Genomic DNA, 12,017 nt, shown 5'->3' on the forward strand with positions numbered 1-12,017 from the left:
TTCTAGCTCCTCCCAAGGGCTGAAAGAGGAGCTAGAAAAAGATGTGGAAAGTAAGAGCAGCAGTGGTGCCAGTGGTAATTGGAGCACTGGGGGCTGTGACCCCCAAACTGGGAGAGTGGCTACAGCAGATTCCAGGTAAAACATCAGAGGTCTCTGTCCAGAAGAGCGCAGTCCTAGGAACAGCTAAGATACTGCGCAGAACCCTCAAACTCGCAGGCCTCTGGTAGAGGACCCGAGCTTGAGGATGACACATACCACCCCACGAGGGGTGAGAAAACAGTTTTTTAGTTTTTATATATAAACTGTTTTCTCACCCCTCGTGGGGTGGTATGTGTCATCCTCAAGCTCGGGTCCTCGGGCCTGGGCTCTTGAGGGTTCTGCGCAATATCTTAGCTGTTCCTAGGACTGCGCTCTTCTGGACAGAGACCTCGGATGTTTTACCTAGAATCTGCTGTAGCCACTCTCCCAGTTTGGGGGTCACAGCCCCCAGTGCTCCAATTACCACTGGCACCACTGCTGCTCTTACTTTCCACATCTTTTCTTGCTCCTCCTTCAGCCCTTGGTATTTCTCAAGCTTCAGTAACACCGATGACCTCGGCACAGGTGACTGGGGTTCGATTCCCGGCGTCGACATCCAGGTACACCCTTAGGCAAGGTGATTTGTGGGAACCAGGGCAACTTGATGACAAATTGGCTACTGGAACAAGACATAGATGGGCTAGAGCAGGAACTTGCTACTGAAATATATATTCAGCATTTGAAAAATTTTCTAAGATTCATAAGTAATTTTATATGTCTTTCTTGTAAAATTGCACTTAATAAGATTCTTAATATTGTTCATGATTATAAACAGTTGAAGAAAGCCAGTATTAAAACATATTAATAGAATCCTTATTTTTTTCAGTTGCTACTATAACAGTGATTGTTATAATTTCTAAACATATACGTCTGAAAAGCTTTCTAAGCTGATGTTGGTATTGTGATTCTCTTGTCTTCTTCTACTTGCCACTAGAGCCTTATAAATACTTTGTTACCTTAGGGCCCAGAAGAAGTTTAAAAATTGTAATAAAATGCTCGCTATTCATATATATAATGTAGGGATATGATCAATTAAAGAAAGAGTTGTTCTCTGTCATTCCATATTATTCTAAGATAGAAAAAGAAACAAAAAGAAGCAAGAGTTTCTCATATTTCAATTGTTGGTTTCAAATAGAAAATGGAATGTAAATATGACACATTGATTAAAAAAAATACACCAGACTTCTGTTAATCTGATACTGAAAGAGATGCAGCTGCTAAATGCAGAGGACTGTGCAATTGACCCAAGATGACTCTGTCAAGGTATCATTGCCTGGAAATGAAAAGGTAAAGCAAATTGCTATGTCCGCCTGGAGAGACACTGATTGCTGCTATACCCCGGACTATTTAAAAGCATAGTCCCTTTCCCTTCCAGCTAATGAAGAATTTCACTTAGACACAAATAGGAGAAATCGTAAAGAAGGCAAACTGTCCAGAACCCAGTCGTCCTCACTCCATGGGACACTCTCGATTTCTCTACGATCTCTTGTTAGACCAAAAATCAATCCCTTCATTGAGTAGCGGCCCATTTGTTCTTGGCTTTGACAGAGGCTTGGGTCAATAAAGGCAGTGCATTGCTACTCCCTCCCTCCAGAGCCTGTGCTTGGCAAAGCAATTCTGCAACGGGTGTGCATGATAGATGACACAGACATGTGAATGGAATCGCTGGAGCAACACAGAGCTACACTGGACAGCACTGAAATATTTTTGTTGCCTGCTCTTCAATCTTTGAAGATATGACTTTAATTTTTATTCAGCCCTTCATTTTAATCCCTGTTTTAAATTATATGAATTATTTTTTCTCCACTTTGTTTTATAAAAGCTATTCGAACAATATTTTGTTTCTGAAAATCATTATGTAACATAAACTAACTTCCCTGGAAAGGTGCAATGACATTCTGAAAACAACAATATTCCTCACCTAAAAGTGGATGAATTGTGAAAAAGTATTTATTAGTGAGGAACACTTTTTTTGTTTGTTTTTTTCACCTAGATTTTTTTAGCTAAAGTAATTCCTAACCCTATACCTCCATCATAATATTGTGGAAATGAGAATATTTTGTTCTCTGGCATAGGAAGATGCAGGTTGTATATACATTGTGATCTCCTGCATAGCTAGGCAGACAGACATTTTGAAATGTTGCAAAATAGTGTCGCAACTATGATATGCCATATGTAGTAAGGATATATTTACACCGACCATGTAATTAAGAGTTGAGTAGCATTGATCAACCAGTTAGCCTACGATTTTCATGATACTTTGCCACAAAGATATTAAACTTGCACTGAAGAAGGTTCATATGACATATGCCTTAAGGTCAAACTACTTTCTGATTGATTAATTTATTTCTTATTTGAACATTTTGGGCACGTATTAAATAATGCAATTATATCATTAAATGAAAGGCATTCAGTAAATATAGGAAAAACTAACCAAACAATATGATGACGTCATGGTTAAAGTAACAGCCTGCCCTAAAATATAAAATATGTTAATGCTTATCTTATATGCATACTACAGATATGTGATAATATACACATAATACACTTAGTTTGTCATATTTTGGCATTAAAAGTGATTATTTTCTATTTATAGCAAGATACAAGGCAAGACTTGTAAATACATAACAGATGCTTTAACATATTGCTTTCCTTGGGGGAAAATAATGGTACAATTTATTTGCTTTATTCTGCATTCATAAATTAGAATGAGTCAATGAAGTCAATGAAATTTACTGATTTTCCTCAGATAAAAACTTTGAATCATTTGACTGTAAGATCTGGTGAAGTCTAAAGTGCCTTGAGTTGACGTTTTGTGAATTGGTGCAATAGAAATAAACTAAAATGAATTGAATTTATTATGCTATAATATTTATATTTATTGAATTGAATATAGGCATATAATTTTGCAACCAATCTGTATAGGGATTGGCTGGGTTTTCTCTCAAAAGTGAGGATTATAGAAATAATTGTTTAAACAACTTAGTCAACTAAGTCCTTTTCCATTGATAGAATCTATTTTTCCTGGTAAACTGTCCAATGTGTGTTCATCAGGTAAATAAATCTAAATGATTGAGAAAAAACAAAACAAAAAAATCTGGGCTATTCAGATTCCACTGTGTAAAATCTATTTTCTGTAGCCTATCCAGCAAGGGTTTGAGAGAGGTCTTCTTATACCTTAAAGCATAGCAGAATATTTGAATGTAAGTCACCACCCCATTGACTGTACCTTGTAAAGACTTTAACATGTCTTAGCCTAAGGGGTCTTAAATCTCTTTTAGATTTAAGTTAGAAGAGTCAGAAGGTAAGAGTTTCCCCTAAGCAAAACTGGAATTCAGATTTTCTTTGAATGTGTAAATGACTGCTTAGTTCGGCTAAGAGGATCATGATTAACTAAATCTTTTAAATCATTTGTTTTTCCTGTGGAAAGTTTAGTAATTAACCTGCTTTGGTTTTATTTCCTCTCTGGCTGGCAGTAATGAATAGACTAATGAATGCAATTATCCTGACCCTATCATTATGTGACATAAATAAATGTATGGAATAAAGTCATTATTTGTATTAATATCTGTGGTATGTCCTGGATTATAGTCTCTTCTAGAACATAAGAATAATAATTCAGCACTGGAACAAATCTGTGCTGATTTAAATGTGTGCTGTTTTAAATTGCCCATTAGGAAACAGAACACAAGAGCTAAGCTTAGACAAATATAAAAAAAAAACACAGAGTGGACTTTCCCACACTCCCCAAATGATGTACAGTTAGCTGTATAAACATTTCCACCACAGTCTGGTAACAGAGTGAGCAAGAGGTACAACACTTGAATAAGTACCCGCGGAGGGACAGGCCCTCCTTCACATAAAGCTGAAACAGCGAGCGCGTCCATGTAACTTCCTCTTCTTTGTGTCATGAGGCTCATGGTCTAGGCTGCTTCCTCTTTTGCTTTATATCATCACTGACAACGTTGTTTATGCTTTCCCAGCACATGTTGAGGAGAGAGTTGTTGTAATAAGGGCTCCAGCTTGCTCAAGGATTTTAAAAATGTCTTCAGTCATGGATGGAGAGGTGCTGTCATTGTCGTCTTTTTCATCGTTGCCAACCTCATCAGCAACGGCAGGAACTCGGCGAGATGCTTCGGCCAAGCACACCAGCAGTCTTCCTCACGGCCCTGGAGATCACATCTCTACAAAGGAATTATGGTCTGTATACAACATTTATAATTTCCTACACGTAAAAAGACCAAAATATATTTATGTATTTAAACGTTGTAAAGGATGAGATGAAACTGCTTGTTAGGAGGAGGGTCTTTCTGTTATATTTGTAGTTTCAGTTCATTTCACCTTTGTGTTTTTGTCATTCCTGTGTATTGTCTTACTTAAAAAGCAACATATCATAAATGTATGTAATGTTTCTTTGTTTTATATGATCTTGAATATTTACAGAGTAGATGAAAAAACAGAGGTTTATATGTTCAAGCAGTTTAGAGTGAACCTTCACCTCAGTGAGAGGTGGGGATGATGGGGGACTTTGGAGTTTCCCATGATGTCACACAAATGTAGGCTGCAGGTCACCGTTTCACTAAACTCACTCAGTAATTATGTAGAATTAGCCAATGGAATAGAAATATAAAGCCAATAAACTTGAAATTATTTGAATTTAAGGCACTATATTTACGTATATGTATATTTATATTTATGCATATTTATGAAAGGCTATATATTTATTTATATATTTGTATATTTTATGAAAACTGATTAGACAAAGCTTATAACTACATAGAATTATTATTATATATTTTTTTAGGTATCATGACACAATTGTCAAACACACACAAGCTCAGCTTCCTGTTAGGAGTTTCAGATGAAACTGTCTGACCCTCTTCTTCTGTATCACATTCTGCATCACGTGCAAACACACTGAATTTAAATGTGTGACATTTTGACGTCAGAATTTCAAAAACATTAGAAGTAACCCTCACACTCTGGTTACAAAGACATGCAGGGTGTACTTCTAAAAGTACAGTTGATTCAACTGAGCTGGCAGGGCAGAGTATTTGACCTAGAAAGTTAGAATTTTAGGTCATCGTTGTTATATTTTTCTTCCCTTTTTGGCATGTAAAGTTTTACTTTATCCTAAACTATATGAACTTTTAAACTGGTGGTTTTAAGTGGATGATTTGGATGTTATTGCCTGCAGAAATATTTTTCTAAAGCCCCTTTCTGCTTTGTTGAATGCAGCAGAGTGAAAGTGGATAGACATTTATTACTCAAAAGGGATATTTTCTCTGGGTTTTCCTTTCAGAAAATGGAACAATAGAACTTCCACTGATAACGTTTTTTTTTTTTTTTTCACTCAAACCACATGGTACTGATGAAAAAAGCATCATACGTAGTAGAAACTTTTATGTCTAAATAAAAAGGGAAGTGATTTGTTTGTAGTTTTTTTAAAGTAGATCTTTAATATAATGTGTTAAGTGTTTTAGGAAATAGACCAAACACAGCATTTTTTTAGTAGCAGATATATTCAACTTAAGAACTTTAAATGTGACAAGCATATGAATGACTGTATTCATGCTTCACTTTAGAGAACATATCAGCCCACTGGGCTGACATGAACTAGAAACACAATAATAAGGAAATGGCAGCTGTAGTTCTTGTTTCTGTTCTTGCCATTTAAAGCTAAGCCTGAAAACAAACACAAAGCAGGAAATCTTTGTGCTTTTCTAAATCTGTGAAAAACGTAACAAAGAAATTATTATTTGTAGGACACTTTATTTAAATGACTACAGCAGCTTAAAAAAAATCATTTCATGAACGTTTGCAAAAAGTCAATCTCTGCCAGTCTCAAATCATGAAAATGACAAATGTCATGTTATGACAGCTAACGTGACATTAATAACGAGATTGTTCAGTGAGTAAGAGGCTTTGCAAACTGTAAAGATGACTTTATTCTGGGGTTTTTTTTCCCACTAACCGGATTTATTTTGTATTTTGTTACTTCCATTTACTTTTCCTAACAAGAAACCTCTGGGAAATATCTTAACTTCGTTCTTCTACAAACTGTAGCTTCACACAAGCTTCATAAGTGGGTGAAAGCATGTATTTGTGGGAGATGTTTTCCTCTTAAGAGGATGTGAGGGAACTGCAGATTTGGACACTTTAAAGGAATGCACCCTGTAAGATTACAGCAGACCAGCTGTATGCTTGTGTAAAAGAGCAGTGATGTGGTTTCATTCAGTGTTATGAGCTCCTCCATCAACAGATTTTCTCAGGGTGTGTATCTCCACTACTCACGCTGTTAGCATTGTTGTCAAACAGACCCCACCACAGAGATGACATGTCTGGTATCAGGTTAGATTATTAAATAAATAAAATGTTTCTTTTCTGTCTAAGTACTTCACCAGAAATCATTTTTTTATCCAGGGATCATCACTGGCAATCATTTCACAAATTATAAATATGCAAATACTTTGTGTCTGACTGTAAACACTCACTTTAATTTTCACATATGTAGAAATACATCACAATATGCACAAATGTGTGTGTCTGAGTGTCTTGAGTGCATAATTTGACTGTGTGTATGTGTGTGTGTTGCGTGGGTGTGCATAATAGATGCTATTTGATTCTCTGGAAGTGCACTCTATGTGAGTGGGTGTTCAAAAGTACCTGACATTCTTTTCTGCATCCGTGCCTTTGCTTAATAATAGAAATCCTCTCTTAATGTTCATCCTGGTTTTTTTTCTTCTTTTTTTTTCAAAACATATTATGATATTCTTGTTCTTTTTGCAGGTCAGAAAATGAAAGTCCATTGGGTGACAGACTGCTGTCCACAGATGAGCAGGTCACTCTGATCACAGAGAGTTTCACAGTCACCTCCACTGACCAGGAGAAACTGTTGCTGCTTAACAAGAACACCGAGCTCCGCAGAGTGAACAAAGAGGTAAAACATCTCCCTAAAACCTGTGCAGAAGCTCTGCAGGTCAACATATTATTACGGCTGTTGGCGATTACATTTAGTTCTCACCGGAGGCTGGGGGAGGGACGTGGGCGTTATGTGAAAAGTGTTGTAGTGAATGTGGTAAATTATGCAACCTTTGCCTCTGGATTTTAATGATGTTCTCCTTTGAAATTAGAAATGTCACTCATATTCATTCCTGCTCTCCATGTAGAGACAGACTGAAAATGACAGCAGAGATTTTGAAATGAATGATGCTATTGATCACTGCAATGAAAGTCTTTGCTGTAATTTTGCTGATGATGTCGATGGTAATATCCCACAGCTGATGAAGCTTAACGAGGACTGGGACCAGGTATACCGGAGCGCCACACTGGGTCTGCAGAGCAGACTAGAGGCTCTGGAGCTGGAAAACAATGCAATTAAACAGCTTAATAGCCAACTGCTTCTCAAAGTTGAACAACAACAGGTAAACAAAGCCAATATTTAAGCACCCACATCACCACAGCTCACCTCACTGGCCAGTGAGAGCGGCTGAAGAAGGGAGCACACCTGGGAATCTTCTAATGAATTCAGTAAATGTGGTTTACCGGTGTGATGTCTGTAGCTATCTTTTGCATTGCAGAGTGCGAAGGAGTATTATGAACAGGCTCTGATGACAGAGCTGAAGAAAAACCAGGAGTTGCAAGAGTATGTCAGGTTGCTGGAAAACAGGATTCACCACCCAGAAAAAGATATCTCCTCCGTTAACCAGGTTTTTATCTTATCTGTTTTTATTTGTTTATTTTCTGCTGCCTTGCAAAAGTATTCATGCCTTTTGAGCAGTTTCAAATCAAGTCATGTTGCAAAAATAAATTTAATCAGCATTCTGTTTGGGGTGGATAATGGACCAGCTTAAAGTGGTGCCTAATTATAAAACATACAATATTAATGGTTTCCCAGTAAGTCCCCTCTATATTGATAACTTGCAAAAATCACAACAACAAATTCACTTGAGTTGTCCCCTATTTGATTAAAGTATTTAAGTTGTATGGACACACCTAGTCAGATGACAGGCAGTAAGAAAATCTTTTAACGTTAATTTAACTCTATATCTGTACATCATCATGAACCCACTGATTTGACAAGGAAAGTGGCAGCATTATGCTGTAAGTGTCTTTTTTTTTATCAGGGACAAGAAAGGAAGTCTGAGTTAGTGGGACAGTGGATAGTAGCTACAGTATTATCATGATTTGATCTAAAATCCATTATGCATTTAGATCTAATCACACAAATGTGTTAGAGCCTTGTTAAAAGTTCCGACTTTAATTCAAATGCTGTTGCAAGGCTTGAAAAGTTAGTGAATAACCCTGTAAATGCATGTAGAGAAATAAAATCCTATTCAATTACATTGAGGTCTGTGGGTCTAATTTGACTAAATATATTTTTTCTAATCTGTTTGTCTTTTTTTTTTTCCACTAAAGGCAACTTTTAGTGCTGGATCATTTCCCACCAGCGGTCATATTTCCAGATACAGCCCCTCGTCCTCCTCTTTCCTAGCGTCTCCCATTTCAGAGGCAGTATACAAGGATAAAAATCCTGCCAGTACCACACTGGGAACACGGGGAAGCTCAAAGCAGGAGGTTAAAGATTTAAAGGAGCAACTGGAAGCTCTAAGATGTCAGGTAAGTCATTCTCCTCAGAACAACTTGAAAAAGGAAGATCATAGCTGATGTTAAATCACTGTTGCTGGGCAAAGGTTTGCATAATGTTCAGATAGAGGCTTTAAAAAGATGGTGAACTGCACCGCCTGGTGGTGCTTCAGGGTGTAATCCATGTCTCAATCTGGCTCACTCACGTTTTCCTATTTTGTGTCTGTAGACTGAAATTTACGAGGCAGATTATCAGACAGAGCACAATGACCACAAGCACACTCTGCAGGAAAACCGGAAGTTAAGGAAGAAGAGGGAGGAGATGCGCCAACAGGTGGCACTACTGCAGGAACAGGTAATTTTTCATTGCCTTAAATGAAATAATATCAACTGGGATAAGCTATGCGACTTTTTCTTTTACTGACACAAAGAAAAATTGTCTAAAAAATGTTTGGTTATCAGAAATAAGGAGTATTTTTTTTAAACATAGATACTTTACCATATTCTACTAGAGATTTTCTGAATAGTTTTAGACTAAATCCTTTATTTACTTTTGTGAAATTCCTTCAGCTCAAGATTTACGAGGATGACTTCAGGAGGGAGCGGTCTGACAAACAGATGCTGCAGCGACTGTTGTCACAGAAAACGTCACAAAACAAGGACGCTGTACTTGTCCACCGCTGCAATAATGGGCAGCAGCTGCTGGGGGGAGAACAGAGGGCACAAAGTGAGGAGAAAAGAAAGCAGCACCACCCACTCTGCCCCAAGCACTCCAGCAGAGACAATGAATCAAGCTGAAAGACCAACATATGATATAACTAGCGGCTTGTCAATGAAGACTGACTGATTGGTGTCCTAACCCATGGTTATTTTAAGCTAAATAGACAAGAAACATGACTTTTATAAAAACATAAATCTGAGTTTGTACTGACTTTCTTAGACAAACAGCTTTTAAATTAATTTAACACATTTATCTATTTTTCTTAAATATATATTTGTCATTTAAACATGCCTATTAACTCCCTCTAACTTTCTGATTAAGTCATCAGAATAATTCTATAAGAGAATTTTCAAACAATGGCAAAGTTTATTTGATTTTTTTTTTACAGACTTTATGAGTAAAGATTTTTTTTTACTTAATGGTGCAATGGGAAAGCACTATATGTCGTAATGGCATTATAGACTAAATTCAGCTTTCATTCTGAATTAAATCTGTTTATTGTTGACTGTTTCTGAGAGATTTAATGCAGTTTTTTCCTGATTTCTAACTGAAGTCAATCTATTGTCCTAAACAAGGAGTGCTTCCAAATTGTGCAAATCAGCTGAGAAACTTAGGCAACATCAACGTGTGCCATGATGAGTGCTGCCTGAAACGTGCCGGTAATAAGAAATGGGAAGGAAAAAGATGCAGGAGACCTGCTATAGATGGTTTATTTACATATACTATGTGTATGTGTAACACATGCAAAAATATGCGTCTTGATATGTTTCAGATTTTATAAAGGGGAGCTTCAGCCGTTCTTTATATTTTTGTACGTTTTGCTTTTTGTAAGCTTTTCTCTAGAAGGTTGTAGACCTAATTTTACTCATATAAGTGTGTGTACATAACATACTGGTGTCCATACAGCTGACTACTGTCTGGATTCAGCTCACAAGTCCATAATTACTTTACTACGCTGAAAAGAGTCCTTATTTTTTACCCTGCAAAAGTTAAATGAATAGGAGCTAGGAACAGGAGTTACATTGTGAGGTATTTGGAAGTCGTCAGAAATTGACCTTCTTGAACTTTTATCTGCATATGGTTCCTGTAACAAAATTAAATACTTGAGGGCATTGCAAACTTACAACATTGTTTTTATATTTAGCTATATTATTACAACATATTTAGGTCCTTTTTTTGGAAGAGTTTTTTTTAATAGGTCTGCAAAAAAGCTGCAAGTGGTACAAACTTGATAAGTTGGATAAAATATACTGTATATGTCGTACAAGTTAGAATCTGGTGTGTAATTGATTACATTTATGTCCCCTAAATCAACACTTCGTAGAAGCCCCTTGTGTTACCATTACAACTGCAAGTGTTTGAGGTACGCATGATCAGATAGGTCCATGCATAGTTCGACAGTAACACAAGATTAGTTTTTTTCACCTGCTTACTGAAACATATTCTTATTATAGTTACCGGTATGTAACAGGCAATAATTAATGTACAGACTTTCGGCTTAACTTTAACCCTTTATAGGGCACCCAGTGAAAGACTTTAAATATCAAAATTTCAAGCAAAGAGTGCACTGCAAATAACTGAAATTTAAGTAAGTCCATTTTTCTTAAAATAAGTGCATTTTTTCTTGAATTAAGCAGGTAAGCGACACACTTTGTCAATGGAACAAGAAAATTTACATTTAAAATAAGGAAAAGAGTGCAGTCTCCTATTTTAAGTGTATAATATCAAATAATCTCATTTTAAGGATAAAAGTGCTCCTTGTTTATCTATTCAAATTTATGGGTAAATACACTTATCTTAAGACATTTTCACTAATTTTTAGATCTTTTTGTAGTCTGTTATTGGAATCCAGGAAAATACCTTTATTACATTTGTAACATTCAAAAAACATGGATATTTTGATGGCAAAAACACTAACTTGCCTGAATTAAGAAAAGTATTAAGAAAAGTAACAAAAGTGCTTCTATAACAAATTCATGAAAAACACAGAGTGAAAGAAACATATTTTTTTAGTTACAACATAACCTTAGAGGTGTATTAACCTGTTAACTTGACTTTTTAACTTTTCAATTAGCTTTTTACCTTTTTCTTGACTTGTTAACTTCATTTACAGTAGGTAATATATCATTCAAGAGCTCATTTAATTGGTCAAATGCCAAAATAAGATGTACAGCCATGTAGCAGAATCTTTGCTGAATGGCTGGATATAGATCTTGTGCTTCTAGACCTCACCGAGGGCTGGGGGGGGGTCATGCAAGTGATCAAACACGGTAACTTGCCCACATTTAAACTGAGTAAAGTATTGATTAGTTTCATCTCTTTAACATGTGTTGCCCTATTTTTAAAAAAAGGATCCAAAAGCTAATTAGACTAATTACCTATGTCATGGGCAGCTGTGGGCAATTTCTCCATGTCATTATCAGTTTATCAGTTAGAAACTCTGTGGCCTACTGCAAAGTGTGCGCATGCACACTGTAAGCACAACTCGACATGTACACTCACCGGCCACTTTAGTAGGTACACCTGTCCAACTGCTCGTTCACACTTAATTTCTAAGCAGCCAATCACATGGCGGCAACTCAGTGCATTTAGGCATGTAGACATGGTCAAGACAATCTCCTGCAGTTCAGAC

General features: G+C 36.5%; 1 protein-coding gene across 1 annotated transcript; it reads left to right on the forward strand.

Annotated features, from left to right (window-relative positions):
• Positions 1–3,966: 3,966 nt before the first annotated feature.
• LOC107089038 lies at positions 3,967–9,736 on the forward strand. The gene is made up of 7 exons (XM_015381557.1): positions 3,967–4,278; positions 6,868–7,018; positions 7,359–7,502; positions 7,659–7,787; positions 8,497–8,697; positions 8,894–9,019; positions 9,235–9,736. Exons 1-7 carry the CDS (start codon positions 4,121–4,123, stop codon positions 9,460–9,462), a joined length of 1,137 nt encoding a protein of 378 aa, XP_015237043.1. The 5' UTR covers positions 3,967–4,120; the 3' UTR covers positions 9,463–9,736.
• The last annotated feature ends 2,281 nt before the right edge of the window (positions 9,737–12,017 follow it).

This window comes from Cyprinodon variegatus, unplaced genomic scaffold, assembly GCF_000732505.1.
Source record: "Cyprinodon variegatus isolate N-32 unplaced genomic scaffold, C_variegatus-1.0 Scaffold236, whole genome shotgun sequence".
Classification (NCBI taxonomy): domain Eukaryota; kingdom Metazoa; phylum Chordata; class Actinopteri; order Cyprinodontiformes; family Cyprinodontidae; genus Cyprinodon; species Cyprinodon variegatus.

What these genes read in the sequence shown, in the direction of transcription:
- LOC107089038 (XM_015381557.1), top strand. Translation starts at nt 4,121, where the DNA reads ATGTCTTCAGTCATGGATGGAGAGGTGCTGTCATTGTCGTCTTTTTCA. An exon ending in TGGAAGCTCTAAGATGTCAG is followed by an intron (nt 8,698 to 8,893) that starts GTAAGTCATTCT and finishes TTGTGTCTGTAG; the next exon opens with ACTGAAATTTACGAGGCAGA. An exon ending in TGGCACTACTGCAGGAACAG is followed by an intron (nt 9,020 to 9,234) that starts GTAATTTTTCAT and finishes AAATTCCTTCAG; the next exon opens with CTCAAGATTTACGAGGATGA.